This window comes from Sylvia atricapilla, chromosome 2 (genome assembly GCF_009819655.1).
Source record: "Sylvia atricapilla isolate bSylAtr1 chromosome 2, bSylAtr1.pri, whole genome shotgun sequence".
Classification (NCBI taxonomy): Eukaryota; Metazoa; Chordata; class Aves; order Passeriformes; family Sylviidae; genus Sylvia; species Sylvia atricapilla.
The window spans coordinates 15,415,048-15,432,551 of NC_089141.1; the positions used below are offsets into that span (position 1 = coordinate 15,415,048).

General features: G+C 39.0%; 1 protein-coding gene across 1 annotated transcript in view; it reads left to right on the top strand.

The window, feature by feature from the left end:
- Window positions 1–17,504, top strand: part of ROBO2 (roundabout guidance receptor 2) — an 85,253-nt gene that overhangs the window by 25,284 nt on the left and 42,465 nt on the right. Inside the window, exons 6-9 of the mRNA XM_066340909.1 lie at window positions 58–240; window positions 9,095–9,137; window positions 10,701–10,828; window positions 15,140–15,421. Coding sequence (XP_066197006.1) covers window positions 58–240; window positions 9,095–9,137; window positions 10,701–10,828; window positions 15,140–15,421 — 636 coding nt within the window. The remainder of the gene's footprint in view (window positions 1–57; window positions 241–9,094; window positions 9,138–10,700; window positions 10,829–15,139; window positions 15,422–17,504) is intronic.

Sequence of the window (17,504 nt, forward strand, 5' to 3'; positions counted from 1 at the left end):
CCACCGTGTGTTACAGAGTCCAGAATAACCACGTTCTGTTCAATTTCTCTTGCGCAGGAGCTCGTAACGAAGTTGTCATCACCGAGAATAACAACAGCATAACTGAGCAGATCACTGATGTGGTCAAGCAGCCTGCCTTCATAGCTGGCATTGGTGGTGCATGTTGGGTCATTCTCATGGGTTTCAGCATCTGGCTGTACTGGCGAAGAAAGAAGAGGAAGGGGCTCAGCAATTATGCTGGTAAGAGCAGTGGCTTCATTGCCATCTCAGCAGGTGCTATCATAAAAAGAACAGGGGCTACTAAACCCACCTAAAAACCACATTGTACTTACAGCAGAAGCATCCTGAGTGACTTCTGTATGCTTGTTTAAATGTGTGCTGTGAAATTGCTGGTGTATGAGAAGCTTTAAATGCATTGCTCAGTGCATTTCATCATTATCATAAGGCAATATTTTTGCATCTTCAGCACATCTAGCATTAAAAAAAGTACAAAGAGGATTAACTATTCCTCTTGCCCCTTGCTCAGAAGGCACTCTGTTGGCAGTGCAGCATCACTTGTATGTTCAAATACGAGTTAAACTAGACCCTTACAAGTAAAGTTAAAGAGTTTTTGTCTTTTTCATTCCTGTGAATTTCCATGTCTCTGAAGCCATGTGCATGGCAAATAAATGAAGGTACTTTATCAGTGACTTCATACCTGTAGCTGGAAGAGTGATAGACAGAGAAGTGTGGTCAAAATTTACCCAAGGCAGGAGCCATAAACAGTTTTGTCTTGGAGGCAAAACATCTTGGAATGTTCTCTTTCATTAAATGTTTGCTCCAGTTATAAATTAGTTTTTGAAAACTACGTTTGGAAAGTTAAAAACAATTGCCAAATGAAAATATTTTCATCTTTCCCCAACCTTTGTTTCGTGTATTATTCTGTTTTCAGGATTCTTATGAGTTTTTGGGAAGTCAGTTGAACTCTCTTAAAATGGGTTTCTCTGAAGCCTAATTTAACACAACCCCCCCCCCCCACCCGATTCTTCAAATATTTTAGTAGGTTCTCTTGTAGTTCTCATTGACGCTTAAAAAGAGAAAAGGTTTGCCCAGTTGAGGACAGAACATATTTAATGTTGACATTATATCACACTAAAGTTACACAAGTGCCCTTCTATTTACAAGTTATCAAATGCAAAACCAGGGACTCAGGTTCCCTAAATGGCTGAGCAACAAGTTGCCAAAAACCCACAATCAGTCACAGCCAAACTGTTCACAGTTCAACACAGCCATAGTCAGACTCCTCAGGCCTGACTGAGCTCACTAAACCAGCAGGAAACTATTTCATGTTGGTTTTTAATCTTTCCTGCCATATTTGTTTTCTACTGGCTTAGTGAAAGGACAAGAAGACATCAGATGAGTAGTGGAAAGAGAGGAAGGAGAGACCAGTGGCTTTTGGACCTTGCTGGTTTTTGTGGAACCTCACTTTTTGTCACCACATGATCTCTCTCATTCATGGATTGTGCTTTGTCCCAAGGTGGTTTTTTTTTCTTCCCTTTAATAGCAGTAATTTTTACTCTCTGAGAGGTGGGGTGGTTTTAACTGAGAAATTAATACAGATCTCACACACTTATACATGTGCTGATATGAAATATCATTCTAGATCCCAAGATTTTTTCATACTAGAGACAGCTGTGCTGTTATTCTCTTAGGAAGCAATCCTACCTAAAGCTTTGGACACAAGCTGAGACTAGATTTTTCCTAAAAAGGAGGATTATTAGTCCTGTACGTGAGTTGGCATATTGGGGTGAGGGAGAATTAAGAGCAGTCTGTTATGACTTAAGGAGTGTAGCTGTAAATAATTATAGACAGCGTGTCTTGTGCAACTCATTCCTTCTCATGGCGTTTGCTGCATCTAAGTGTGATGTGAACATGGATTGCATCATGAAATTGTGTATGCTTTCAGCAAGGAAAGTAGATAACAGATCATGCTTCAAAGTTCATCCTAATGTTTACGACTTGGAGAACAGCATGTCCGCACAGAGAGTCTTCAAATGTGACTGTCAAAATTCGCTGCTCATCTTTCCAACCATCATTTCTCATTGGCTGCTGGCTGGTTGGTGCTCTAAGCTCAGCTGTTATGTCCTGCTTATGACAGTCAACCCCAACTGAGTAATTTCCAGGGGAAACTGGTGCCCTGCAATTAGCGCTTTTTGCCGGGGTGTGTAACTCACAATGTGTTTGCTTTCTTGTTTTGCAGTTCAGTCCTTCACCTTCACCCCTGCAGGTACTGTCCATTAGTCTGTCTCTTACCTCACCAACACGTCATTTCAAGCATTAGCTATCAAAGTGTTTATGAACACGTGAGAGATGAAGAATCAAAACCAAATACAAGGAGAAATACTCTGCTTGCCTATCTGAGACAAAAATGTAGCATTCATTCTCCTGCTGATTCTAGGGAAAAGTAAAATCTGCCACCATTAATATCACTATAAATCTGCATACTTAACTCATCTAACTCTCTGGAATTCAATTTTGAAAGTAATTTTCAGGACCAGATGCTTGAACTAACTTAACATAAACAAGCATTATTCAAATGTAACTGAATTTTGATTTTAAAGCTCAAACAGTTAAGCAGATCCAAGTGAAGAAATGGAACTTTCTTCCACTTTAACTCTCAGTTAAATATATTTTTACCTTACCATGAGGTGTTCAGACCTTCAAGCAATCTAGTCACTAACTGATGCATTCATTGATTTTACAGGATTTTTGAAATTGAAGCATTTGGGGGTTTTTCTTACTACTGAGCTCAGAGCTGGTATCCTGTTTTTCTAATCTTTAAAAAGATAGCATACAGTAGACTATTATCATAAACATGATTAAAGATATGTGAAGGATAAACGAGGAGTGGCTGAAACAGCAGGTTGCAAACACTTTTTTCAACATATGGATGGTCAGGAAAAACAGAGTATACAACTAATAGTAATAATTAATAAAAACAATTAGCTTCTGCTCTCATGCTTAATCTTGAGATACAGAAACTGAAAAATAATTGTACCTCAGCTTTACAGTGTTATAGGCTGATAAATCCTGGCATTTTCCAGCAGAAGTCTGTCAAGTTTTTTGGGTGTAGTTTGGCCTCTCAGTTGCTGTTACCAGAGCTGTCTCCTAATGCTCAGTAGCTGCTTTCTCACTCTTGCTTGTCTTCAGCCACAGCTTGTGTTCAGCTTAGCAGGAAAGAACAGATGACCAAAGGTGGTGGTGTGTGCCCCAGGAGCCCATGACATTCTGAGGGAAAAATGTCCTTGTGGAAAAGCTCTGGGGGCTCAGGATTCCTCCTCTAGCTTCCAGGCAAGATTGGTCAGGTTACTGTAAGCTATGGCACAACACATCCCACCCTGAACACTTTACTGCCTTCTCGTTGAGACACAGCATAGGGCTTTTTCCAAAATTAAATAATCCATCTGTGCATTCACTTCCTATGACTGCCACTGTCAGCTGTCTTGATCTGTGGTGCATTTTCACCGTTGTGTTTGTAGCACACATTGGCATGACACAGGGTTCTGCTGGACTCACAGGGTCTGAGCATGATTTCCTGCTGTTGGTCCACATGTGCTGGGCAACTGGGATATATCAGGGGTCCTGCCAAAAACATTATTTTTTAAAAGCAGTTTTGACATCTTGTGGACTTTGTAGAACTATTCTATTTCCTGGCTTATAATAATTTCTGGAGGAATTGAACTCCTAAATCCTCCAGTAGTCGAGTCCAAAAATTTTTTTAATTTAAAAAAATATTTTCCTTATGACAGAACAAAATTCATGTTTCTTAGCTTTAAACGCAGAGTTCCATAACAAACTTTGTTAATTTTCTAACATTTGAATTTGCCATAGATAATATCACTTAGAAAGACATACCTATGCTTGTGGAGGTTTGACACTCACAACTGTATGTTGTTCCCTTCGAAGTTATCATTCATAAGCAGTTTGAGTTTAGATACAATTATTTAGACAGTGGTATGTAGCTTTCAGAATCTGCTCAGAGACAGCTGTTGATGAATTTTTACTGAAGATGAATTTATCCTAATATACTCAGATTTTAGAAGATACACACTTTTTGTTCTGACATCTGCTTCAAATTCTTCCTTCAGAGAGCTGCAGAATGTACAGATTTAACTGTGTGGTAGAGAATTGACTCTATTAGTGTAACAATCATATGCCTAGTTTTTTTCACACTCAGAAAAAAATCCCCTGTTATTTCTGGTGTGAATATTTTTTGTTTTATTTTTCTTCATCTGTATTTGCCTGTGTGTAGAACATAGAAGACTAAAAATAGTTGTTTTAAGTCCAAATCCGCACAGTTTTATAATTACTTGCTAAAAATGTTCTTCTAGGTCATTTGCAGATTATGGGTCATTCACTAGGACCGCTTGTTATTTGTATTCTGTTATTAGGCTCCTAAGATGTACAGTTTCTGCTTTGTGACTAAACCACTGTAACGTGTGGGAGAAGAGCAAACAGCAAATGTCAGGCAGTTTGTAACAATTTGTGTCAGGGAAGGAAAACTGATCGAGTTAAATACTTCTAGGTTTTTGTCTTTGTGAACGTTTTCATAAGCACTGATCAATGCCTCCAGTGGTCACAAATAAAGTGACATTGATAATCATGGATAAATCTTTTTAGTTATTTTCAGCTGAACTGACTCCAGTAGCTACTGAGCCACAATTCTGCACGTCACTGTTCTTCCACTTCCCTTTCCACCATGAGTCACCAGGCCTTGATTCTCACTAATATCAGAGCTACAAAACATAAAATTTAGCTAATAAGTTTGTTATATTACTGTGTAGTGTCGTCATCTACAGCTGTACAAGGACTGTGCATTTTTGTGACCATGACATGTTCTCAGCAAAACCAAATCTGGCACAGGGACACTAAACACAACTGTTGTCCCTTTTCAACCATTTCTCCTATAATATAAAAGATGGATTAGTCTCACTTATGTGAGTTTTTGTGAAAGCTTTTTTGGGGGGATTGGGTTGGTTTGCTGGATTTTTTGTTTATTTGTTGGTTTGGGTTGGGTTTTTTGGATTTTTTTTTTTTATGCTTATCATTCTTGTGCCTTCAAACTCGTTGTGCCAATACCTACTCACCAGAATATTCAGGTGTTTTCAAGTGTCTAGGCCATCAGTCATGCAAAAAAAAGTAAATATGTATTTTAACTTATGAGTAGGTAAGCTTATTTAGTGACTAGTGCTCCTTGGGATTAAACATTTTATGAAACCCAGTAAACAGAAAACAAATTTAAAATAGAGAGTCACGGAACATTACACATTTTATGTGCAGCTCCTGAAACTGTTAAATGAGGATAAACTATATGACAGAATCATCCAAAGGTAGACAGAAGATTTGATGGAATTTTTATGTGCTGATTATCTGTTCTGAGTTAATGCTTATTAAAAGAGGATTAATCTACATTCATATTTGAGGAACAGCTTATCAGTAAAAGGAATGAGACTTGGCTGGCAACATTAAAGTTTTCATTTGCAGTAGGAAAATGTGGCCTACTAGAGATAGGCATACAGAAAGCTTTCTAAAGCTTTCTAAAGCTTCCTGGCCTCAGAATGTCAACTTACTATACATACATATTTTTCCAGTTCTAGCAGGCATGAAGATTAAGTTTAACCTTGTCAGATAATATTAGTAAATGGTTTTGGTGCCTCCTTATATATTTAATAAAAAGCTCCTTAACATATGCTGTTTTTCATACAAATATATACAATATAATTTCCTGAAATATTTATGCATTTAAAATGCACTTTAGAATATATTTCTGCATTTTTGCAGTCCTTGAAGTATAAGCTAGTGGGGAATTCCTTCAAAATCTCTCTATGCAGAGGTTATTTTTTCATCTTCTTTTGAAGACCAATCTCATCCCTGCAGGTCTTCAGCCTTTCTAAGAAAATGTATCAGATGCAAAGACTGCTGAAAGAGCTTTTTTGCTTCCTTGGTGATAAAAAGCAAGGAAGATGGGTGGGTCAGTGATAGGGACATCCTTCCCTTCCTCCTCTTACATTGCCCCTTGAAATTGCTCTGCTGCTTTTTGAAGTGAAGACAGGATGAATAAAGCCAGCTGTCGGTGTGTTTTATTTTTACAGTGACATCTACAAGCCTGCATTGCATTAAGTATGCTCCTATTCAGGCGTTTAGGCTTGTTTTGTAATTGCAGAAATCAAACTGCAGGAAAAAATGCTGACAAATGTATGGCAGGAGTGATAAACATAGTGCTTTTTTTGGCAGCCTGACCATATCTTGTGTTGTTAGCTGTCTTGCCTTTCACAACATTGATGTTAAAAGAAAGGCACCTTCTCTATCCAGCCTCAGGTAGCCCATTTATGGATGGCATCAGGAATATGGGAGGGGTTTGTAGCATCCCAGTGAGAGGCCATACTTCAAGAGGAATTTTGGCAAGCTTGGTTGATATTCCAAAGCCTTTCATACCAAGCACATTAAATAAATAAAATGCTTTCTGGTTTATTTTCTCATTGAGATTATAAGCATGAGTAGATTGGTGTACAGGGTGAAGGGTAAACAAAAAAACCTGTTTTCCTTCCTAGCTCCATACACATTACATAAGCCAGACTCAGTCTTCCCTAGGAAATACAATGTCACTGCAAGCTGAACCTTTCTTCTAAATATGATGCGTATATTGGGAGGCTGTAAGATGATTTAACACAGGAAATTAAAAAGAAAACAAAACAGAAGCAGTTCCTACCATCAAGATACACGGAAGAGAAAGGAGCAAATTCTGTGATCCTTGTTTTTTTCTCAGCAATCTCCTGTACCACAGCAAACCTGCAGCAATTATGGCTCTAGCAAAGAGGTTTCTATGTCATGTCTTCCTGATAGAGTTTTCATGGCATGCCTGGGAGTTTTTCCATACCTGCCTACACAGAAAATAAGGTGTGTCAGGCAAACATTGCTGAAATCTCCTGCTAGCTCCTCGATTTTAGCATTGCTTTATAAAGGTACACAGGGATATGAATATTTTGTAGACCACAAATACTGTTGTGGGTTTTTTTCCCTTCATATGACATGCACATTTTAAAGCTCACACACCTGTACATGCTGTACGAGTGGCAACAGAATTACCTCAAAATAATTTCTGGTAGATGACAGTCTAGACAAGAGCATTAATCACAGCAGTTGTCAGAAAATATGTTTCACTGCAATTCCTTAGATCTGTAAACTTTGTTTATAAAGGTTGTTATCAAATAAGCCTTTGTTTCTCATTTTCCTTATTTCTTGTCACTTCGACAAATGCAGAAAGTTGAAGAAATCAAGTATTAAATTTGGAGGAGAGGAGGAGAAAGGAAACAGAATCTAAGGTACTGTTGGCCAAGATACTTGGAAACAAAGCCAGCCAGTACCCACATCTTTGCATAATCACATATGATATGCACAGCACTTCAGATTATTCACTTTTAAGCAACAAGTGGTAGCCATTTGACAGCCTGGAAGATACCACGTGAATGAAAGTACCATTGCTTCTAAAATTAATTACCCACGTATTGTTTTTCAAAGCAGACCTTTATTTAGTACTTTTCATACTTGCATTTTGATTTTCTTTTCATTAATTGGTTTGATTACACCCTTTCAAAATTCAGCTATTAACCATTTTGATGTGACATATGACTGCAGTGATTTTCTGATATTGGTATTAGTCTGCTGCGCCGTGAAGGGTAATTAATCACCCTACTATTCTTCCAGCAGAGCTTCCAGAGGGGCTGGTTTAGTCCCCTTTGCAGAATGTACACTGTGAAATTACCCTAGGAGTTAATAAACTAATAAGGATTCTATAAGGTATCAAAGAGTTTTCCCAGTGGCTTTATGTCATTGCTTATTTTTTTTAATGAACACAGAATTTCCACTGGCTGTAGTAATTTTGTCTGATTAGAATTGTGTAAGAGAAAGCCTAATCCTGAGTTAGTGTAGTTTGGACTAATACTTGGAAAATATTGCAAATACTCTGGGAGCTATAATTTAATAATGGGAGCACCTGTCTTAGCAAAGGTAAACAGTCTTCTCAAATGAAGGTCTATTTTAAATCACGCTGGTCACAAACTCTTCCATTTCTCACTGAGATTCAAATCCTCATCCAGTCAGGGGTCTATAAGGGTGCAGGTGTCCAGGACATTGGTATAATTTAATAGTCTGCCTTATCTGTGCCTGACAATAAATAATGGGATATTGCCACTGAGAACCAGAGTAGTCTGTTGGCCTTGATTCAAAATATTTTTTCAGTGTTTCAGAAAAGATCATCAAATGTTGTCAATTATCATCTCACCAGTAATGCGGGTTTACCTGTACTGCCCTGAAATGCAATTCTGTTAATAAGATGGATAAGGAGGAGGCTGGTTTTTGTCAAACACCAGTGAATGGAGACATAAAAACAATTGTCTTCCTCTGATTATGTCTTTGGCATCCCCCATGGATGGAAGACTGGAAACACTTTTTCTTCCCAGTGACTACTGGCATGTGTGCATTTATGTGTGGGTGCTAGTTCTTAAACTGTACTTCTAATGGAAAAGGTGCAGCTGGATGCTTTTTTCCATCCCTTCAGCTGTAATAGAACTGCCACTTCTTTGTGTTTGTCCTGGGAAATGACATATTTGTGTGGTGACATTATATTACTGCATTACGACATGATGTTATTAACTCACTGGTGCAATGTCATTATGTACTGAAGCAGAAGCATGCCAAGAAAACAATTTCATCACATGGCTCAGACTTGCAATGCAAAGTCATATGAAGGGGCCTGTGGTGAATTCAGGCCTTTTGCCCAGGTGGCTTCTTTGCCTTGTGAGGTGCAGAGCAATCAGTAATGTGGTGTCAATCAGTAATATGCAGTGAAATCCCAAATGAACTGTAGCTCTGATGTGCTTGAGCCTCTTCTTGTTATTTCTGTACTTTATTATGGGATGATGCCAAGAAACCTCTGACCTCGGACACTGAGCAGTTTGAATTGTTACTTTTAATTATTACTAATTGACTTTTCCCTGTCTTATATGTGTGTGCGTGTGTGTGTATGTTTGTTTTGTTTTTTCTCACCAAAATGCAGTCACCTTCCAAAGAGGAGATGGAGGACTAATGAGCAATGGAAGGTATGTTTCTTTGTATAAAGGTCTTTCCACTGTGTTTGTTTTTAAAATAAGAGATCTGAAAAATGCTATAGGTGATGTACTTGGGTCATTTCCCATCGTTGGGAAGACTGATAGCACTAGGAGGAGTTAAGTAGCTTAACCACAAGGTTTAATGATCTATCTGTTGTGCACTTTGGAAGAAGCAAGCCCAGATGTTTCATATCTCCCAGATGTCCTGGAAGAAATGAGTAGTAAATATCACAAAGAATGTGTTCATTTGTTACTGCGATGTTTATTGCATTAATTAGACATTAGCAAATGAAGTTGCTGTTGTTTAAGACTCCTTATTGGCTCCCACTAAATTGCTGTGAGTGAACAATTACACTTAATCGATCACAAAATAAATGATTCATGGATGATGAATAGGCTGTAGATTGATAGGACTGGATTCCACAACTTTGGCTACTCAATTGAAATTGATAAAAGCTGATAACGGGCCCATATATCCTCATCTATTTTCCCTTTGCCAATATGGAGATTGTAATTAGGCCCTGGTAATAACTTCCAATCTCCTGTTTAATCAATATTTTAGCAAAAAGAGATTAGGCCTAATGAGAGCGAGTAGATGTGGCAAGAATGCTGCTGGGTCGTCTTATTGCCGTTTCCATGGAAACTGATGTTTCTCTTAGGGATTGTTCCAGGCAGGGGTCTGTAATGCTCAGTGATCGGAGATGTTGCTCCAACTTCAGGAATGCTTTAATAACCCAGGAAAACTGCGGACAGCTTTTTGTTTCCATTCAGGAGAAAAGGGTGCCTGCAGCAAATTATTTGCTTCCTCTGCTGGACACAAATACGAACAACCCATCTGCTTTGCTGAATTCCTGTTTATCCTGGGGTGAGAGGGACATGGAGCCTCATGGCCCAAGTGTGCCTTCTCTTTCACCATGCTCCCTGTTTAACACTGCTCTCAAAGCTGGGAATTACAGCAGTATAAAAGCCACGCAGTAGTGGCACACAGGGATAGCTGTGGACTTTCCATTAATCCTCCTCAAACCTGTCTGCCTCTAAACCATCCAAGAGTGCTCAAAGAAAGAGTTACCAGCCTGTAGATGACAGGCATGCATTTGGGATGCAAGGGAAGGAAGAAATAGTAGCCCAAAGTCCTGGAAATGGCTGATATGGAGCAATCAGTTTGAGTGATGGCTCCCTTGAGGTGGTAATTTATCATTCAGCCCTGGCGTAGGATCCCGTGCTGGTGCTGCCTAACTCCTGTTTCACACAGACAATGGGGTTCATTTGGATTCTGGCAGAGTCACGATGGATGCCTAGTCCCACTTCTACTGACAAAGTTGATTTGTATATAACCTTAATTAACTGCTCAAGGTCTTTAAATCATCAAAGGCTATACAATTGTAATTTGAAATAAATTAAAGTCTCCTAAACTGTTAGTTACCTATGATGTTAGAAGAACAGTAATATGCCCTCTTCCATTGCTACTTACAGATATTGTAATTTTATGTATATATATGTATATATATGTATATATATTTGTGTGTATATCTCTTTTTTCTTATTCTCCTTCAGTCGACCAGGTCTGTTGAATGCCAGTGATCCCAGTTATCCTTGGCTTGCAGACTCTTGGCCGGCCACAAGTCTGCCAGTTAATAACAGCACTAGTGGACCAAATGATCTTGGGAATTTTGGTCGTGGAGGTAGGTTTCCTTTTATTAAGTCACCCGATATTATAAAATAGACTTCCATTAGTTGACATCTGTGATGAATACTGTATAATATTTTTATCATTACAGTTCTTTCTATGTGTTTCTTTCTTTCTAGATTTGTTTGAAAATTGACTTTTAAATGTTCCCTTTACTTTATCTCTTTTTACTTCTTTAAAATGTAGATCTAGTTCGTAATTTTCCCCGCATTGGGGAGACAGGGTCTGCTTTTAATGTCAAGAGAAATGTGTTTGTGTCTCAACCTCATTTTCTTTTGTGTGGAGAGGAGCAATGTGCTGTGCAGGGCAGTATAGCCAGGGATGGAGGATGTCCATAAGAGAGCAGAGGAGAACTTTGGAGATGCAGGAAAGATGTTCCTTCAGCAGAAGGACACGAGAACTTGGTTGCTGTCACTTTACCCATCCTCTTCCTGCTGAGAGCCTGCTCTCAATCTCAACCAGAATCTGTGAAGAAAACCTCAAAGGTCATAAGCAACTTTCTTTTTCATTGGAGGAAATGATACATAAAAGAGAACTATTTAGATCTTTTAAAGGTTTGTTTCCATTTTGACTTGAGAGACCACCCTTGGGGGAATGAGGTAAAGATGTATTGTTACGATGATGAATCTTTAGAGGGGTTATTTCCTTTCAAACATTTAACTCAAATGGGAATTACAAGATGTAGGATTGGGATTTTTAAAATTTATAGTAATATTCACATCTCTATTACTTCCTTGGTTTCTGTGATAACACAGGTAATTCTGCATGCTGGTCAAAAGAAGACTTTCTAATGTAAATGAGTATATAAATGTTTTAAAGAAACAAAAAGATAAACAAAAATCAATGCGACCTATACATCAAAAATGCATTAAAATGCAAGAAAAATCTAGGAAACCAACAAACTGGTAAATATGAAAATAATTCAGTTTTGGACTGTACCAGAATTCGCTTCTGAAGACCATTTCTCATACTGGTTATACATTCCCGTGATAAGCCTCTTGCCTGTGGTTTGACTACTGTGACTTAAAATTACAACAAAAATGCACTAGATTTATTTTCTGTATAAAAATATTATGAAGTTCTTGTCAAAAATATTTAAAAGTAAGCAAAACTTTTGATAATATTTACAAGGCAACTGAATTTCTGCCAGCTTATTTGTTGTGAATATCTTGAAAATAAAACCCTTCAGTACTTTTCCATCTTTTCTTAAGCCCACAAAATACAGAAAAATTACCATTTTCTTTTAGGATTTGGCTCTATATGACTGGAATTGGAAGCTTTTTAAAAAATATTTTTGGCCTCAATGTGCATGAGGCATAGGTCCAAATTCATGCAAGAGATATAACAGTTATGTTTTAAAATTCAGCAGCTTAATTCTACCCATGATCTTTACAGCCGAGCCAGAACTCTTATTCTGGTTGGTTTGGGATCATTTATCCCTATCTGTTTCAGCAGCTGAGAATAAATGTTTCGGCATTAAGGATGTATTAGAAGTATTTTAATATGTAGAAATGGAATATTAACTATATAGATAGAATTTGGGCCTCCGTTACTGGCTAAAAGGTCTGTGATAACATAAAAGTTCAATAAGAATTTTAAAAATATTAGGGTGGCATCAGTCACCCTAGAAACTCAGAAGGTGAGGCAGGCAGTCCTAAAATTTCCCTTAAGAGCGAGAGCCACTGTCCTGGATAGGCATTTGAGAGCAAGGCTGTGAGTGGGAAGCACATGTGAGTCTTGGAGTTGTGTAAGGCCACAAAATCACAAAATAGTATTGCATCTCCAAGGCAGCAAATAAGAGCTTCCCTGCACAAGTATTTCAGCCCTATTTCATTTATCTCAAGAGTTACAAGCAAAAGTTGGATTTCGTGGAGTTTTGGGGAAAGTTTCCAGTGGGAAATGCGTTCTTCATCTTTGGCCTGAAATGAACAGTGTGGTGTTTTTGCTATGACAGCTTGCTGGGAAAATCACACTTGACTTTTGCTCGGTGACTATGGCACTTTGTAAAAGCTCTACTTAATAGCTCTTTGAGTGCTTAAATGTATGCATCTCACTGTGGTCAAAAAAGTAATCCGTGCTTGTACTGAAAATTCCCAGAAGGTCTGGAGAACCTCAGCTTATCAGTAAGAATGACTGAAAGTCCTTGGCTGGTGGGCAGCTATGCAACTTCCCTTTCAAGTGCGTGCACATGAATAGTTCTCCATTTTGAAATGACTGTACAGAGATGATACCTCTCCAATTGCCAGAAATGTGCTCTAAAAGACAGATGTATGTCTGAGTACTTCAGAGATGAGCATTTTGCTAGTTTTTACTTCCTTGAGTCTTCAAATCCAACACAGACATGTTGAGCTGGATTTACTTCACTTTATACATCAACAACAGAATTTATTTACTAAACTTCAAGCCATTATACTTTGACAGAACCGATTGTGGAAAGGAGAAATGTTCATATTGTGGATGAAATGCAGGAAGGATAGGACTGCACTTGTCTCTCACATCTCATGCTGTATTTGCACATAGATGCATTTTTGTTTGTGTACTGCCCCTGGCAGGCACATTGCATATGTGCAGATAGTAACAAAATGATTTTGAAATATGGACTGTAGTTTGCATTAATTGTAATTTTTTTTGCACTTGCGATTTATCTGCAGATATCAGTTAATACAATTAAGATCTTTTAAATACTTGATTGTGCCCATTTCCCTGCTGTATGCAAAACCAGATCATGCTGATAGACTCAAATTTAATCTCTCTTTCTGCAGTGTCTCTGCTGAGCATTTGTTATTGCCATATTTATTGTTAATATTATGTTCCTGCCCCTGACTGAAGATGTTATTAGGGTCCATGTTAAAATATTCACTGTAGCACGCCAGAATGTAAAAGAAAATAGTTCTGTTGTCTAAATGCTCATCCCAGGTTAAAAAAAAAAAAAAAAAAAAAAAAAAAAAAGGCAAACCCCCAAAAAATCAAAGAAAGTAAACAAAAAATACCAAATCAGTGTGAGGAGACCGTGGTGTCACATCTCATTGCTGGATAAGTCTTTGAGACAGTGAGAGAACAAATACATTCCCTGAGGTTGCACAAAACCATGTCTGAGTTTGGAACTGAGCTTAAACCCTTGGCTAGGTGCAAGAATCACCTTTTCTTTCTGGGGCTTAAGGTACATAAAAATGTCTGTGATCCCTAGAGTGGGATCTGAACATCCTCACTATAGGAGTATATGCATTATCTCAAGTATGATCTAACAGTTGGAACCTGTATCTGCCATCTGGCTGTAGAAAGAAAACGGCATATAAATGAAGGATTTTTTAAAGAAGCACATTCTGGAATTGGTTCAGTTCTTCAGAGTCTAAATAAATTGTAAAGATAGTAGCATTTGATATATTGACCTCTGAGAGAGCAGGAAGGAGGGTAATGTGCTGAGATGTGGTTCTCCTTGGGACATCATGCCAGTCATCATTAGATTCTTCACACTTCGCTAGTCTCAGTTTCTGGATCTAGTATTCTACCAGCAAAGGTCACTTCAGTGTTTTGTAAGGAGAGAGACTGCCAATCTAACTGATTAAAGATACAAATTGCAGTGTGGGATAGGATTCAAAATACAGAGAAAATTCAGCAGATATTTTGTTAAATATGCTGTAATGGTTTTCAGGCCATGTACTGGAATTTTTGAACAAGTTGTTCTCCATTATCAATATCGCTTCATCATTTTGAGGGACTGATCACCTAAATCCCTTCAGAATATCAGATTTTCTTTCACATATCAAGAGCAACTTGCTTTTCTCAGGTTTTTGGTTTTTTGTTGAAAAGAAGAAATGTACTGGCTAATGTCTAAAGGAAAATTAGGTAATCCGATGCAAAAAGCTTCAAGGAAATCAAGGTGATGCCCTTAAAAATTACTTTTAGAGTTTTTCTACATATTTGCTAGGCAAGTTTCCTCTGTGATTTGTAAATTCTTTCATCATGTCCCTGAAGCCCAGACAGTTTCATTGGCTCTGACACAGAGTGAACGATTGAAAACATTCTTCAGTAGAGAAATATTCCAAACTTCGCTTTCACAGTTGAAGGTATGAGGAAAAAAAAAAAAAAAAAAAAGATGGTTTTAGGCAGCGAGACGTGAAGGACAAGTGGTAGGCCTGTCACAGCTGCTGATAGCTTGGCGATGGTTGTACATCATCTTCCCTTCGTTGGCTCATGGACCTGTCTCAGCTGAAATGCAAACGTGCAAAACGACACGTTTACTTCTCAGCCTAAACCTCGGTACTTTCAGGCTTCCTGTGCATCAATGATTTGTTTCATTCCACAGATGTGCTGCCACCAGTGCCAGGGCAAGGAGATAAAACTGCTACCATGCTTTCTGATGGGGCCATTTACAGCAGCATCGACTTCACCACCAAAACCAGTTACAACAGCTCCAGCCAAATAACTCAGGCTACGCCATATGCCACCACGCAGATCCTGCATTCCAACAGCATCCATGAGCTGGCTGTCGATTTACCAGATCCACAGTGGAAAAGCTCAATTCAACAAAAAAATGACCTCATGGGGTTTGGTTACTCTCTCCCAGACCAAGGCAAAGGCAACAATGGTAATACAGCTCTTATTTTCCAGAGTCCTTGGCTTTGTATACTGTATCATCTGTGCATGAATTAGAAAATTCTTTTTAGCTCTGTAAGACACTGTTTTTGTTGACCTGAACTAGTGCTTTCACACCTTGCCTGCATGCTGAACCTCACCTGATCACGAAATACACCGCACTGTGCTTTTAATGCTCTTTGTCCTGTGCTGGTCACCAAGCTATCTGCCTTCCATTAGGCTAGGGTAGGTGTACCTTTAAAAAATAACCAAGTTAAAACCTGCCACCCCATCCCATCTGCCCTTGACTTGCTAACTGCATGTGTCGCATGTGCTTGTGCTGTCGACTAATCCCACGATGCCACTGTGACCTCTGCCGTTTAACCCTTAGCCTTGCTTTACATCCCTGACTACCGGGTGGCTGAGGGCCTGGCTAATAGATTGCCACACAACCAGTCACAGGATTTCAGCACCACCAGCTCCCACAACAGCTCCGAAAGGAGTGGCAGCCTCTCAGGTTGGTTCCATCGCCGTGTGTAGGGGAGCGAGGGACGGAGGGGTGTTGGCAAACAGCTCGCCAGGGAGGCAGAAGACCTCCCAGGCACCAGTTGAGGATAAACATGAGAGCTGCTGCCCATCAGCAAACAATGCCACATGGGACTCTACTGGAACAAAAGCGCCTTCTGCACAACCTGCTTGGAGATAACTGTAGTTACCTTCCATGTGGTGCTTGTCAGCACGGCTGCCAGCCTCACCTTGTCACCATGTCCTTTCCCTGACACCATCTCTGGAGAAAATGTATTTCTGCATCCATCCTCAGTTTATAGATCTCTCCACACTGAACTTCATGAGGACATTATTATTTTTGTTGAGTTTTTAACAGATTCCCCCCCCCTCCCACAAGCTGCTTCTAAATGCTATTCCTCAGTGAAGCAGCTTGCAAATAGTTGTAGGGCCCTGAAAGGTGACTGGGGTTTCAACAAATTGTGCCAAGTCTGCATACAAACAGGATGTAAATTTTATGTGTGTGCTGCATGTTCTATTGGAAACATGATGCATTTTCATCAGATGAAAATGATCATAGTACATGTGGTTGTGTATTATATCTGAACACACCTTTTCTCTTGATTTCTTTAATTGTGCTTACTTGTTGCTTATGTTATGTATAGCTGTCTTTTTTTTTTTTTTTTTCCCTGTCAAGACTAAAACTGAAAAGGCAGCAATTAAGATGAAAATATGTGATTTCACCTGGCTGAAATATAAGACCAGTGAAAGGACTTACTGTTGATATTCAGAATATACACACAGCCTATTGAATTTCCACTTTAAGCTGGGGCAGTCCTCCCAGTAACAGACCAAACCTAGAAGTGGCTTCTTTATGTCAACTTAAATGACTATTCAAACTGAATCTTGAGATAAGAAGCCTGTAATCATTAGCCCATGACTCAAATAGCCAAGTGTGTTTTCAAGTCCTGTGTTCTCAAGGGGGAGCATTAGCTGATTTGACTGAGACCAAAAAATAGGCTTTATGGCATTGTCAGAGAGGTATCTGGAAGCTGAGTTCATTAAATACTTCAAGAAAGGTTCTTGTTCCTTGCATGTGAGATATATTGACAAGTAGCTTAGGAAATCAGCTGGCTCCCCAGGCTGCATGAAAATGCAGAAATTGATGTGCTGAGGTACATATATGTCAGGTATCAGAGGGCAGTATCACACTTCAGATCTGTTGACAGCTAAGGCTGCCTAAGAATTTTCTCAGAAAATAGGAGGTGTCACTGGAAGATGCCCATTGATCAAAGGCTGGACTTTGATCAAATGTTTCAAATGCAGCATATTCTGTGCAGTGTTTCTCAGTCAGAAGTGAATTTTCTGATGACACTAGGAAACTTTGGGCTATGGTCAGTCTTTCTATGTCCAGGACACTCCTGTTGTGACCAAGGCAGCTCAAACTGGATGCCCCAGTGCTCAGATGAGTGTCAGATTATTGGACTGCAGAGTCAGTATTTTGCTCTCCCTTGCCCACTAATTATGCCTTTGATACAGGATAATTATCAAAGGCCAAGAAACTGGGGGAGGCCTGATAATTGCAGCATCAC